The sequence below is a fragment of the Phalacrocorax aristotelis genome, chromosome 7, assembly GCF_949628215.1.
Source record: "Phalacrocorax aristotelis chromosome 7, bGulAri2.1, whole genome shotgun sequence".
Lineage (NCBI taxonomy): Eukaryota > Metazoa > Chordata > Aves > Suliformes > Phalacrocoracidae > Phalacrocorax > Phalacrocorax aristotelis.
Window position 1 is genome coordinate 11,910,925 of NC_134282.1, and position 12,872 is coordinate 11,923,796.

Consider the following 12,872-nt stretch of genomic DNA (forward strand, 5'->3'; position numbering starts at 1 on the left):
ACTCCTCAAAATTTCAAAGTCGATGAAAGCCAGATTCTAGAGGGAGACAACATGGGTAAAAAAATATCAATACACATGATATTTTAATACAAAATATTAGCTTTTTTCTTTTTTTTTTTTACACAAGTCAGTTTTTAAAATATAGAACCTTAAAAAAATGAACAAATTGCTATCCACACACTATAAACACTTTTGTGCTCAGTTTGATCAAGTTATCAGAACAATTGAAACACCAGTCCATGAACACTGCCTTGAAGTTTTATGAAAACTATGCCGCACTGTGCACTACCATTATTATATGTACAGTGTGAAGCACCTTCTTTCAGTTTTAATACGGTAGTAGAAACTGTTCAGTTACCAGGTTCTTTGTGCAAGGATTTCACATTCTACTCATGCTCATGACAGACTTGCATTACATCTCAGTGGCACTGGTATGAGCAACCACATGTAATTCTATGAATGTTCACTGGAAGAATGTCCATTACATGTACTGAAATACATATTCTGGAAGCACAAGTTCTTCAGCTAGATAAAAGAAAACTTGTTATTGTTACTTTAGGGGAAATACTAGCCTGATTAGCCAGAATGTAACAATTTCTAGGCACTGAAATGAATTTTGATTTCTCAAAGTTGAATAAAAGCAAGTAACTATCGCATTTTTAGAGAGATGAACTATATAGCAGGTACATCTCAGGAATATTTGTAATCGCCCTTTTTTGAACCCATAGAAAAAAATTCCCTCTAAGTTGGAGGTCTTAAAGGTCTTGTTTTAGTAGTAAATCATCCACAAGTTGCAGGCTGTTAGCCAAGTAGATTTTAGGATGACTTACTTGCATTACAGTAATTTACACAATTGAACTTTATGCATACAGTACAAAACTATGAACAAAAAGGTGAAGCAAACTTTTTTATTTATATTCAGGTAAAAACATTAACCTGATGAAGTAAATTATTGCAGATTTGAGAAATCAGCACATAAAACAGTTGGACAGAGCATTGCTTACAGGTGCTTTATCTGTGTCAAAAGACAAAGGCTGAACTGTTTGTTCCAAGCTAGCACTGGGGGGGAGTGGGGGACAAGGAAAAAAAAAACCAAAAAACCTACTATAAAAGTAACTAGGAACTTAGATCAAGAACAAGGAAACTGTTTAGTCAAACAGGGAATGAAACAACTAATTTGTCTTTTAAAAAACTTTACATCCATTCGAAATGCTCTGGCCTTACCACAATACACACTGGCCAGCCCAAGCTGTTGGACTTCAACTACATGAAAAAAGTAATTCTTCCTAGCCTCTAGTAAGAGGCTTTTACCACCTGAATCACTGTGTAAACAGCTCTAGAGTGTCGACTGGTAAAGGCTGTCACCATTATATCCTACGACTACAGTAAAACTATGCTATAAGAAAGGTTCTACCTAGTTACAAAGGCTGAATTATATTGACAATATATATTTGATTTCAGTAAAATTTAAATTATCTTAATCAGAGAAAGAGGCATGGAGCAGTTAAATGCCCACACTAACCAAAACATAACAATTGTTGAATGTTGCACACAAAAAAGAACCAAGTGAATTGCACATCAGACATTACATGAGGATGGGTAAAATTAGAGGCAGGTGAAGGTACACAGAACTAGGCTACTAAACTAGATTCGTCAAATACATGGTGTATGTTCTGTACTTATGTACAAAAGTTGTCTTTGGAGGAAAAACTTCAGACTTAGCTAGATGGATACACACAGCCCAGTATTAAACTGCACAGCGACATTTATTGTTCCAGCCTGGAAAAACATCCCTTTTTAAATTTCACACAGCAAAGCAAGTTAAAAACTTCACTCATCAAATAAATGATAATTTAAACAAGAACTTGCTAAAGAAACCTTGTCACAACAACTTTTAGGGCCTGATCACTTTAAGTCCAAAGGGGCCTTTAATGAATATCAACCAAGTGTCTTTGTTTATAATCTGCAAGCCGTTTTTCTACAACAAGAAGGCGTAACACGTTTCCTTGACTCAGGTGATATATTTAGAAAAGAATCATGAGTTTCTCTTTTGCTGTAACAGGCAGACATTGCATTTTTCATTGTGATCAGGAAAGATGGAATGACTGCTGCCCTTCTCTTGCAGCTATCAAGAGTTTTTCACGCATTATCTCAATAGTTGAATAGTCCGGCAATTTGAGATAGTTCACACAAGTCATTACTGAGGGCAAGAAATCATCTGGATTCTCTGTCGACTCAAATGTCTTGCGTACAATTGTCAATGGAGGATTCAAACTTCGAAAGCCTATTAATGAGAAAAGACATTACAGAATAAGGTTGTTCCTCTTGAAAACCCACAGTTAACACTGTACACATCTAACAGTGACAGAAGCATGTATCTCATTACTGACTTCTTAACCTCCGTTTTTAAAAGTTTAGAACATGGCTTTATAAGGCCATGTAGCAAGCTAAAAATACCTAAAATACTTTCTGTAGATTAGATTTCCAGTATGAATTAAAAAAGCTAAATGCATCTACTTTTAATTCTGTGTTCTGTATGTGTAAAAAACCTATTCTAATCACAATGTTTTTAAAAGTTTGGTGGTTTAATACACATTTCTAAGATCCTCAGAAATTAGCTGGAATTAAAAAAAAAAAAGAGTAGAACGCTCAGATAAGGTTTTTATACTCCTAACCCTGATCCTGTCCGCACCATCTCTCCCCAGAAGAGTGCTAGTTGTTTTTTTTTTTTAATTAAAAAGAATCAACTCTTTCTTATAATATGAATTCTTTAACTAGAAAAAAAAACCCAAGCCCCAGAGAACAAAATAATGGAACAAATGCATAAATTCTGGCTTTACTTGCAAAGCGTTCAGCTAAGAAAACAGTAAAATGTGTGTTCTATAATGGTCCCTAGCAAAGACAGCAAATTCCTGTTTTCCTCACTGCCTCTCATCTAAATTGTGAAATTCAAGAAGGGGAGAAATTAAGGTTTATCACTATGCTAGAATTGTCTCCTTTCTAGACAAAAATATTGTTTCTAGGTAGCAATGCATCATTTTGTTGTTGTTATAACTTAATGCATTTCTAGCCAAGGAATACAGTATTAAGGGTTTTCAGTTTCGTTGAAATTTTGAACTACTTTTTGCCCTCCAGTTGGTTATCTGGTAACAAACAAAATCTGGAGAAAGTCAATTGAATGAGATGTCAAGAGGTTAACACAAAGTCTGAGAACTCTACCTGAAGTTTACCCAGCCACTTCTGAAACTACAAGTGTCAAACAAGTACAAGCCTCTAAAATAACACAAATAGGTAATTTTTTCCTATACTGAAACAGTCTACTTATGCGCTGAAACGCATTAACAACACTGATTTCATATATATAGCAATATGTAACAAACAAAACCTACCTCCTACAGGCAGTCTAGGGCTACCCGTCACAAACTGAAGAAACAGTCTTTGCTGCTCGCTATCAAAGCTACTGAGAATTTCAAAGAGATACTTCACTGCTCGACTAAGGAGGGAAAAAAAGCAAGCTATTATTTTGTTGATAGTTTAAAAAATTGCATCAGATTTATATTCAGTGCAGTAGTAATATTTTCAAATTTCATATAATTAATTTAGCTTGAATAACAATATATTGAGATTATATAAATACATGCTTTCTAGTGCTTTTTTTTTTTTCTTTTTAACAACACCAACACCATATTACCTGTCATGTGTATAACCATGATCTGGCCTGCAACATTCCATTAAAGTCTTTGCATCCCAAGTGTCCGTTTTGCTGCCGCACAAGAGCTGTTCCAACTATAAAATTAAAAACAAGGAAGGATGTTTTCCCTTTTAGAACTTGAGGTAGAACAAGTACCACCTGTTCTACTATTACAGCATTCTACTTTCTGGAATGGCTTGCTGCAGAACAGCCTCAGTCACCCGAAGCAATCCTCCCTAATCCTTTGAATGCAATAGCTTCATCTCAGTGACAGCCTCATTTGCTGAATTCTGTCTTTGCACACAATCCACTACCATACGAGATACCGAACATACCTCTTGGAACAGAGACAGGCCTAATAAATAAGCAATTTACAATGGAGATCCAACAATGCCTGAGCTTCTTGGAAATCTCACAGTTTTTAAAGAAATCTCAGGAATGGGAAGGCTAGAGCGTTTACACTTGGTTTTTAGAACTCTGAGCTCTTCTTTGAAAGAAAAAATTTTTAGAAATCATTAGACAGACATGGATCTGTCAGACAGCAGTTTTGTACTTAAATTATTTTGCCTATTCCTTCTAAGCACTTGGGCAAGCAGAGCTGATAGACTACAGCCAAAACACTAGAAGCTTCTACAGACGTCCTTCCAGGATACACAAGGAGTTGCCAAGCCCCGATCTCAATAAAACCAGAGGTTTTACACACCTAGCTGTTCTGTTCATGAACAAATGAATTTTACAAGTCCTTTATCGTAGTTTAGGAAAGGTTTGTAAAAAGGTTCAAATTGCTGCATAGCTATCAGCCACAGAACATGAGATCACACATGTATATCCTACTAAGGAAAGGATATCTATCTCAGACTACTTCTATAGCTTTATTTCTGATCAACCGTATCAGCAGATTAGCAATAGACTAGTGTCCAGATTTTAAAGTTTCCAAGAAGAAGCAAGCATCAAACCATGCCAAACAACAAGCCAGAAGAACAGCATCACATATACTACAAAATGGAGAAGTTAGGGTAAACCACTGAACAAACTAGGATAATCTGCCATTTTTACTACCCTTAAATTTGTTGCAGAAAAAATGGTGGTGGTACTCTCTGAAAATAGTACCAACAGAAAAGCATAAAGAAGAATCACTATGAGCAGTTACAGCTTTAGGAGATTTTTGTTACAAAGCACCAAAACCAAGAGTAACACAAAGGCTTGGCTAACACACTGCTTCACAGCATGCTAAACGTTTCATGAAATCAAAGGTGTAAGTTTATGAAGGTGAACAAGCACTTGAAAATACAGTCTTCAGATAAACTCCCTAAAGGTAGAGTAATAAAACATTCTCTCTTCCAGTCCAGACAACCATAACAGTGTCTAAATTCAGTCCACTTAACAGTGCAAGAATTTTACTAGGAAATTGATATGGTGGGTGGCAAGAAAAAGGCAAGACCAGCCATCCTTATTCTTTACCCCTTCATCTGAATCTACTGTTACTGTCTAAAGCTTTGTTAAAGAGCTGACTACTTTTTTTTGAAGTGGAACATCTGGAGGCATCCACATCTATAGCTACTAAAAGGTACTGCAGTACAAGGAATTAAAGCATCTATACCAATATAGAGAACCTGCATAAACAAATATAAGCACTTCTCAGAAAAGCTGGATACGCACAATTTTAAACAGAGCTGTTCATAAGATGATCAAATAAGTGACCACTGAACAATGTTAAATAAATCTTTAACATTTAAGTATGCCATTTAAAGACACCAAGTTTTATTAATATGCATCAGAAATATAATGTAATCAGTCTGTCACAACTGCACTGCATCCAGTGCATCGCTAGATTCAGACTGTCCATACATATAGACAGACATAAGGTCATAAAATCATCAGTAAAAACAGGTTTACCAACCTCCTCAGGATAGAAGTACTGAAGGTGACTGAGAGGGAAGACTGATTCAAATCCATCTCTGAATGAGTCAAACTGTCTGGCAACACCTTCATTTAGAGCCCAGAATATAACCAACTGCAGGAGGGAAAAAACAACAAAAACAAAAACACAAAAAAAACACACACAAAAAACCCAAAGTAATTTGAACAAAGGAAGCATGGAGTGATCACTACTCTACAAAAGACTACAGCTGCAGAACTCCTCTACAGAATCCTAGCCATATGCTCTTTGTAATTGTGGCAGAGTTTGAACTTTGATTTATGGAGCTGCTCCACAGCATTGCCTCATTCTGCCTTAATTCATAAGCTCATACTGCTGCATGTGTGCGAGTGCAGTACTCTGCAATGCAGACAGATCTGTTGAGTTCTTTTCTTTACAGCTTCCTCATGTGTTCTGTCATCGCAAATTAGCAAAAGTCATTTGGAGTTTAAACAACCCCATATTCAGAATACCCTAAGCATGCAACTCACGTAGAGTTTAAACAGTGTTTTTGCCTTCATTTTTGATAAAACAAAGTTGATGCATGGAACTCGGAATAGCTAGTTAAACTGATCCTATTTAACAAAATACTTGAAATCTAAGCATTTATTAGATATTTTGAGAAGCCTAACCTAGATGTTCTCTCTGTACACTGATATCCATTTAAAATTCAGCAACTGAAACAGAAATCCTTAGGGCATCATTGGCAGTATTATATCACTTTCCCCAATGGAAACACAGGTCCCAAGTTACAAAAAGTAACTAGACTTTTTTTTTTTTTATACTAAGTAGCTTAATATTGTAAGAATATATGGCAGGGGTGAGGGGGGAAGAAGTTAGTTCATTTCATTTTACCAGGATTTGGTAAGAATCATGAGGCAAAAGACAGTAAGGCAGTAGAGTCCAGGCTTTCTGCATGTTGTTTTTTTGTTTTCTTTTTATATCTGCAGTTACCCTCTCAGGATTAAATTCACTTTCCGAAGCAGACAGTACATACTGAAACAATAATCACTGGAGGGGGAGAGAAGGGGACATAACACAAAACCGACCAAATTTCTTTTAAGTCTCCCGCAGCCAGTATTTCTCCACTAAATTAAAAAAAAATAAATTATTCGTGGTAGATTGCATGCCAGGTTCAGATTATTTTGTCAGTGCTACTGATGATTATGCTTGCCTTGGCTACCCCTCAACTCTAGCAGCAAATGAAGGCTGGTTGTAAAAGATGTGTTATCAACACACTGCTACTAGTTCTTAAAATGCATTAAAAGCTCTGACCTGGAATGCTGAGAAAAGCTTTGAAAGACATCTAAGGAAGCATCTGAATATGACTAAAAATGTCATTGATACTGTTGGACTCCTGAAGCATCTATTTAACCATGTCCCAGTAATTAAAGAGTTACTTGTTCCAGAAAGCTCTCAGATATAAACGCCAACTAGGATCTGTTGATAAGCTTTCCTACAGGAGAGTCAGGCTTAGATTTTCAGGTACAATACATACCCCTACTTTCACACATTATGCTGTAATACTAAAAACCAAGCTAGTAAGCGCCAGCAGCACAGAAGGCTGTTCTGTTCTGCTCTATAACACAGAATATTCTACGGCTATTCTAGCAGCAGAGTTGCTGACTTAGAATCATGATTATTTTTTATGACCAGGAGCACGTGGCAAAATTAAGCTGCACTGTATTCTTGTGGATTCAAAGAAGAGATAAAATTGTTAGGTAGAACAGTGCACTCTGGAACCTTTTTGTCCACAAATTCAGAACACACAAGTAGCCTCTCTCTTCATAGTACGGGGGAGAAGCGGCAAGGGGAAAGGGAGAAGAGAATGAAGTCTTTCACTATACTGGAGACTGAAATAGTTCTACTTTCTGATAAAGGTAGCTCCTGTGGGAACTGTCCTTGGGGGGAAAAAAGGGAGGTGGAAGGTAGAACAACAGACTGCAGGAGAGACATGAAAAGTAACAGTTAAGATATTCTATCTTTATAAGTTACTTCTAATGGTAATCCACACACAAGATTTTAATGAAAATGACAGTTTCAAGAGCAGGGCAGCTGACCCACAGGAAGCTGTATAGGCTAGCTGATAAATTAAATATACTGTTTCTAAATTGCAATTCATCATACTTGTGATACAGAGGATGCTAATTTTCTCTCTGAAATCTTTTCAATTTCCTTGACAAAGTCTGTAATGCTAATCACTGGGAGCTAGTTTAAAGTCTCCTATATGAGGCAGGAATAAAGACAAGGATATAAAAAACTGCACAGGCATCCTTTAAAGAAAATAGTCCCAAAAATTGTTTAGAAAAAAGCAGAAAGCAAGCTTTCTGTAGCGATCTGCTTCTCCTTTACAATACCAGAGGCCTGCAATAGGACAGCTACAGGAGATCTGAGATGCCTGGAAGCCTTTCTCAGCATATCAGATACTCAATACCTGTTACCTAGAAGAAAAACCCTGACTGCAAACTGTACAAAAAAAAAAATCAGACTTGAAAGCAACTTCGCTCAGCTTTTGTCAGTAAGACTGCAAACGCTGTTTCTAACAAACTACCGTTGTTGTCACTGCCCATCTGTAAAGCCTGCAAACAGCTTTATATCCCAATATGTTGAATTTTTTAAGTGGTTCTTGACTAGCAGAATTTGCTTTCAACAAATGAAGATATGAGAACTGGATAGGTGCATAACAGCTTGCTTGAATCTGGAAGATGAACAGCAACTTCCCAATCTTCAGTTGGAAGGATTATGGAATAACTTTGTAAAGTTTTCAGTTGATATCCAGGAGCTTATATGCCCCTTACCATTTGTACCAAAACATCAGATATGTCCTCAGAGTGAAACTGGCAGCAGACTAACCCGTCAGAAAATGCATTATTTAGGAATTGAAATAATGGCTTTTTCATGATGTAATCATTTTTACCTTCACCCCACTCATGACAGTGTGATAATATTGCATTCTTCCTTCCTATCCTCATCTCTTTTCCAGGGTGATTTTAGACTATTCCCTTTAACACTTTCTATGCAGAAACAGTTTCCTACCCGTTTAGCAGTATCATACTTCTGTTTTTCTAGGTTTTATGTCCTTTCTGACATAGAAATAAATCAACATGCAGGTGTACTGTCAACTTACTATGTCACTGTTCAGTTCTGTTCTTTTGTTGAAGTTTGGGGGTTTGTTTGTTTTGGGGATTTTTTGGGTTTTTCTCGTGACTGAGCTTATGTTTTCTTAAGTCTGACTCAAAAAAATTTCACTTTGATTATAGCTGTTCAAAGCCCACTCAAGCATGGGTGCTAAATCACTACTGCAAACAAATTCATTATCATACGCAAATATAGGAACATGTTAAAAGACTCTGAAAGTCCACAGCTCAAATTACTCCACTTAGTACAACCCTTTTTAATCCAAAAATACACACTTCTGACAACTTCATCATGTATAAACCGGACTTTTTTGTACTAGAAAATTTTCTAGTCAGGTGTGCTGACTAGAATTCAAACTGGTTTTTCTGTAGTAATAAACCAGCACAGAACAGAAGTAGGAAAATTATTGCTGTTGCCAGTTCATGAGAATGAACTGAAATACATATGGAAACAAACTACTTGGGAGCAAGGTGAGGAAGAATAAAGGAACTTGTAGTCCTAGCTTTGCTTTTACGTACTCTGAGATACTCCTCTAAATTGTGGATGGTGACTGGTGTATCTTTCCCGCCTTTTTTCAGTTCTATATTAGGAAACCCAGGAAGAGTGAAGTCCAGCCCTAGATCTTCCACCGAGCAGCCATTCATAGTCAGAGCCTCCAATGCATACTGTAGACTTTCTTTGGTCTAAAAAATTGGAAGTGAAAGCCAGTGAGAACAATTCATTCACATTAACTTATCCAGAAGTTATGACTTCTAAAACAGTTTTGATTAAGTAAACACTTCTATGATTCTATAAGAATATCACTATCAAGACTGTTACAGTACTCCTTGCTTTCCTTCTATATTTTTCATACATTAAGAGTAAACCAAGACTTGCCAAATAAACTATCTTAATGGATAAACTTGAAAGATCATAATAGTACACTTTTTCTAGCGATTTTGGAATTACTTTAACTTCTTGCATATTATGGATTTAGAAAATGCTATTGCAAGAGAATGATATGTGTAGTATGCTAAGGCTCTTCGGCTACATTTCTTCCTTAGAATAGTTAATGGAACTCATATTTGGCATGCATACTGACATTTTTCAGCTTACATCCACCAGGTTTCAGGTTTTTCAAACTCTTGTTGGGAAATTAAAAGCAGTGATCAAGGACAGAGAGACAGTGAGGTGAAGAGGAACAAAGGCCCACAAGCTTGCAATAACTTCACTAGTAACAAAGCAGATGTATTAAGCATATAAATTAGGTTATATCACCTACCATCTATTAACATTGGATGCTAGAAAGAGCATGCATGCCAAAGACCTTTCATCACTACTCTGCAACAGTGAATGCTACTATTTTTAGCTAAGAGCAGATAACCTTGGAAAATTAAGACCCTTCTGTATCTATAAAAGAACCTGTATGCTCACAGATGAAGTCAGTTTACACCTCTTCTGCATACAGTTTTCAGTGAGGGAGGAAAACACCCACAGAAGGCACTCCTAAGCAAAGCTGAAAATTCTACTAAAACAACTAATAAAAAAGCTAAAAGCCTTTTGAATGTGCAAAAATTAAGGATAGTTTTTTTCCCCTCTGATATTTAAGTTGGTTAGTCTTTTCAAAGTGAACCAAAAAGAGAAGTTACCTTAGGCAAACATCTGGCAATTTTAGCCATTTCTAGTATGTGTTTAATCACACAGAAGAATCCCATAAGTTTCTAATGTTAGAGTCTACATTACAAAGAGACCATGTTATAATTACTAGCCAATGGTTTAATAACATTGAAACTACTCCTTTTATTAAAATAAGTAATTATCACTATTACCATCAGTATTAGGCACTATCATACACTCTCAATTATGGCTACTTCATAAAATCCAAACACTTGTGAAGATGCACTCTTCAATTCTTAGGGTTACTTTCCCACCTGTGTTTTGTCCTGTTCAAGTCTTTTCTTTTGTCTTACAATATCTTCAAGGTGATATATTGATTTGGCTACTACTGGATCAATACTGAACAAGTCATGCGACGTCAAGGAAGTTTCTTGTCGTAGCATCCATTTATAAAAAGGAAGTCCAAGAGGAAGGTCCACCTGGAAATCAAAACTTTGTTTAGTACTGAACTGTCTTCCAAAACTGTATCTTTTGCAATATTATCTCTTCACTAGACCTAGAATACTATTTACTAATTCATAGTTCTGGTGCACACCAAAACACCATATCTGAGCATTTTTACCAGAGAAATTTGCAGTCAAGAAAACACAACTGACTGCCTACTGCATATATATTAGAGCAATCAGCAAGCTAACAGCTGGAATAATAAGTCCAAAATGATCTTGAAAAAAGATTGGAGATTGCAACTCGTGGCAGACAATGGCTTTTCCTTCTCACTATGGTCTCAAAAGCCACCATAAACATCTTCAACATATACTACCTTTCCCCCTCAAAAGTTCAGCTCCATCTCCCCCCCACCCACCCAAACTGCTAGAGCTGAAAATAATTCCATGCAACTCTTAATGCTAGTTTTTCCCCCAACACAGTCAGAACTAGAATTTTCATTTAACCCTTCAGAAATGTATTTTTCATTTTTTTCTCACCAGTCTAAAATCCATGATTGCCTTGGCCATTAGTTTTCCCAGAAAGCGGAACTTCATTTTAACTTTAGCGATGTGAGCTGGCTTGGCTGTTCTACCAAAAGGAAGTGCAAAAAGGCCTTGAAGGTTATGGATGTACTTGGTGCCTTCCTGGCTTCCTGTTGAGGAAGAAATAAAAAAAAAAACCCACAAACCACAGTTCAATACATACACTGCTAGTTTCATTCAAGACAGAAGTTTGAAAGCCGCTACCAGATAACCGTAACATAAAGCTTCTTCTAAAATTAAAGAAAACCTCAAAGATAATTACACACTACCATAAGGCATATTATCTGACCACAAACTGAGGCGCTCTTTCAATTAAAACCATTAATGTAATTAAGGTCAACTTAGAATCAATTCAGTATTAGATCAGTATTGATACTCTAGGTAGTAACACATTTACCTTTTGGATTGGCTAAAGTCACTTCTTCTCCCCTCCAAAGGCCTAAGTCTGCTCTCTGTAGTTCCTGAGATACAAGTGCATAGAACTCTAGCGTGGGGCCTAGGCCTGTGCCAACCTTCAGGGGCAGGGAGGGTGCGGGGAGAGGACAGGGAATGAGAAATAAATAAATGAGTCTATTAGGTCCGTTTGAATATCAAAATCTTTACTTAATCTGAGAAATATAGTACATTATTGCTATAGAGAAGACTGCATTGCAAAACATGTCCAGACAATCTAACTACACCAAAAGTTACAATACGACTGAGACAGCTTAGAAAGACCATATATCAGAGCGAATAATAGTGGAATAGAAGTATTAACCACCTAATGATCATATTACAGGAGAAATGCACACAGCTGTTTGCTTAGAGTTAGGAATAAAAAGCTCTGCAGAATATGACTGATCATGAAATTTAGTAGATCAGAAAGTTTCTCCTAGCAACTAAAAATCACAACCAAGTGCATTAGGGATAATAGACAAAATTTTGTGGCACCAGCAATGGGAAGGACCAAGAGCATGACCAAGTCATTTTATGAAAGTTGTAGCTTTTTTGTATTAATCTTCAGTAAAAAGGGGTTAAATTAGACTGCATTGGTATTACTTACTTCATTCTCATACTGGATTTCCAACATGGCTCTTGAGCTTCCTAGATCCTGCATCACAGATTCTGCCTGTTTCAACAGCTCATCTCTGTTCACAGTGCGCTACACATTAGAGAAGTTTTAAGTAGTGAAATTATGTCTTAAAGTCCCAGCTCCCAAGGCAGTTACAACAGGAAAAAAAATGAGTTATGCAAGTTTTTCCACCCCATGCTAATAGTTCCACAGTTCAACAATTTGTAACCTTATACTTTGATAAAAATTCTTGCTTCTATATGAAAACTGACTAGAATTAAAGTGCTTGGACTAAAATGAAAAATCAATGCCTTACACTTGTACCAGTATAACTAATAAAGTACTACTCTTGCCAAGAATCTGGCAGTAGGACTGTAAGATAGCAGAGAAGTGTTGCCATGTGATGTTACACACCTCAAACTAATATTTGGAGAAGAAAACACAGAATAA

At 36.5% G+C, this 12,872-nt stretch overlaps 1 protein-coding gene across 16 annotated transcripts in view; it reads right to left on the minus strand.

Moving 5' to 3' along the window:
* Nucleotides 1-894: 894 nt before the first annotated feature.
* TRIP12 (thyroid hormone receptor interactor 12) overlaps nt 895-12,872 on the minus strand; it is an 80,185-nt gene continuing 68,207 nt past the window's right edge. For all 16 annotated transcript variants that reach the window (XM_075098806.1, XM_075098808.1, XM_075098805.1 and 13 more), the window contains 9 exons: nt 12,414-12,512; nt 11,769-11,883; nt 11,327-11,481; nt 10,658-10,822; nt 9,266-9,430; nt 5,592-5,705; nt 3,692-3,786; nt 3,390-3,493; nt 895-2,284 (listed from right to left, as the gene is read on the minus strand). In XM_075098806.1, coding sequence (XP_074954907.1) covers nt 2,088-2,284; nt 3,390-3,493; nt 3,692-3,786; nt 5,592-5,705; nt 9,266-9,430; nt 10,658-10,822; nt 11,327-11,481; nt 11,769-11,883; nt 12,414-12,512 — 1,209 coding nt within the window. In that variant the 3' untranslated portion in view covers nt 895-2,087. The remainder of the gene's footprint in view (nt 2,285-3,389; nt 3,494-3,691; nt 3,787-5,591; nt 5,706-9,265; nt 9,431-10,657; nt 10,823-11,326; nt 11,482-11,768; nt 11,884-12,413; nt 12,513-12,872) is intronic.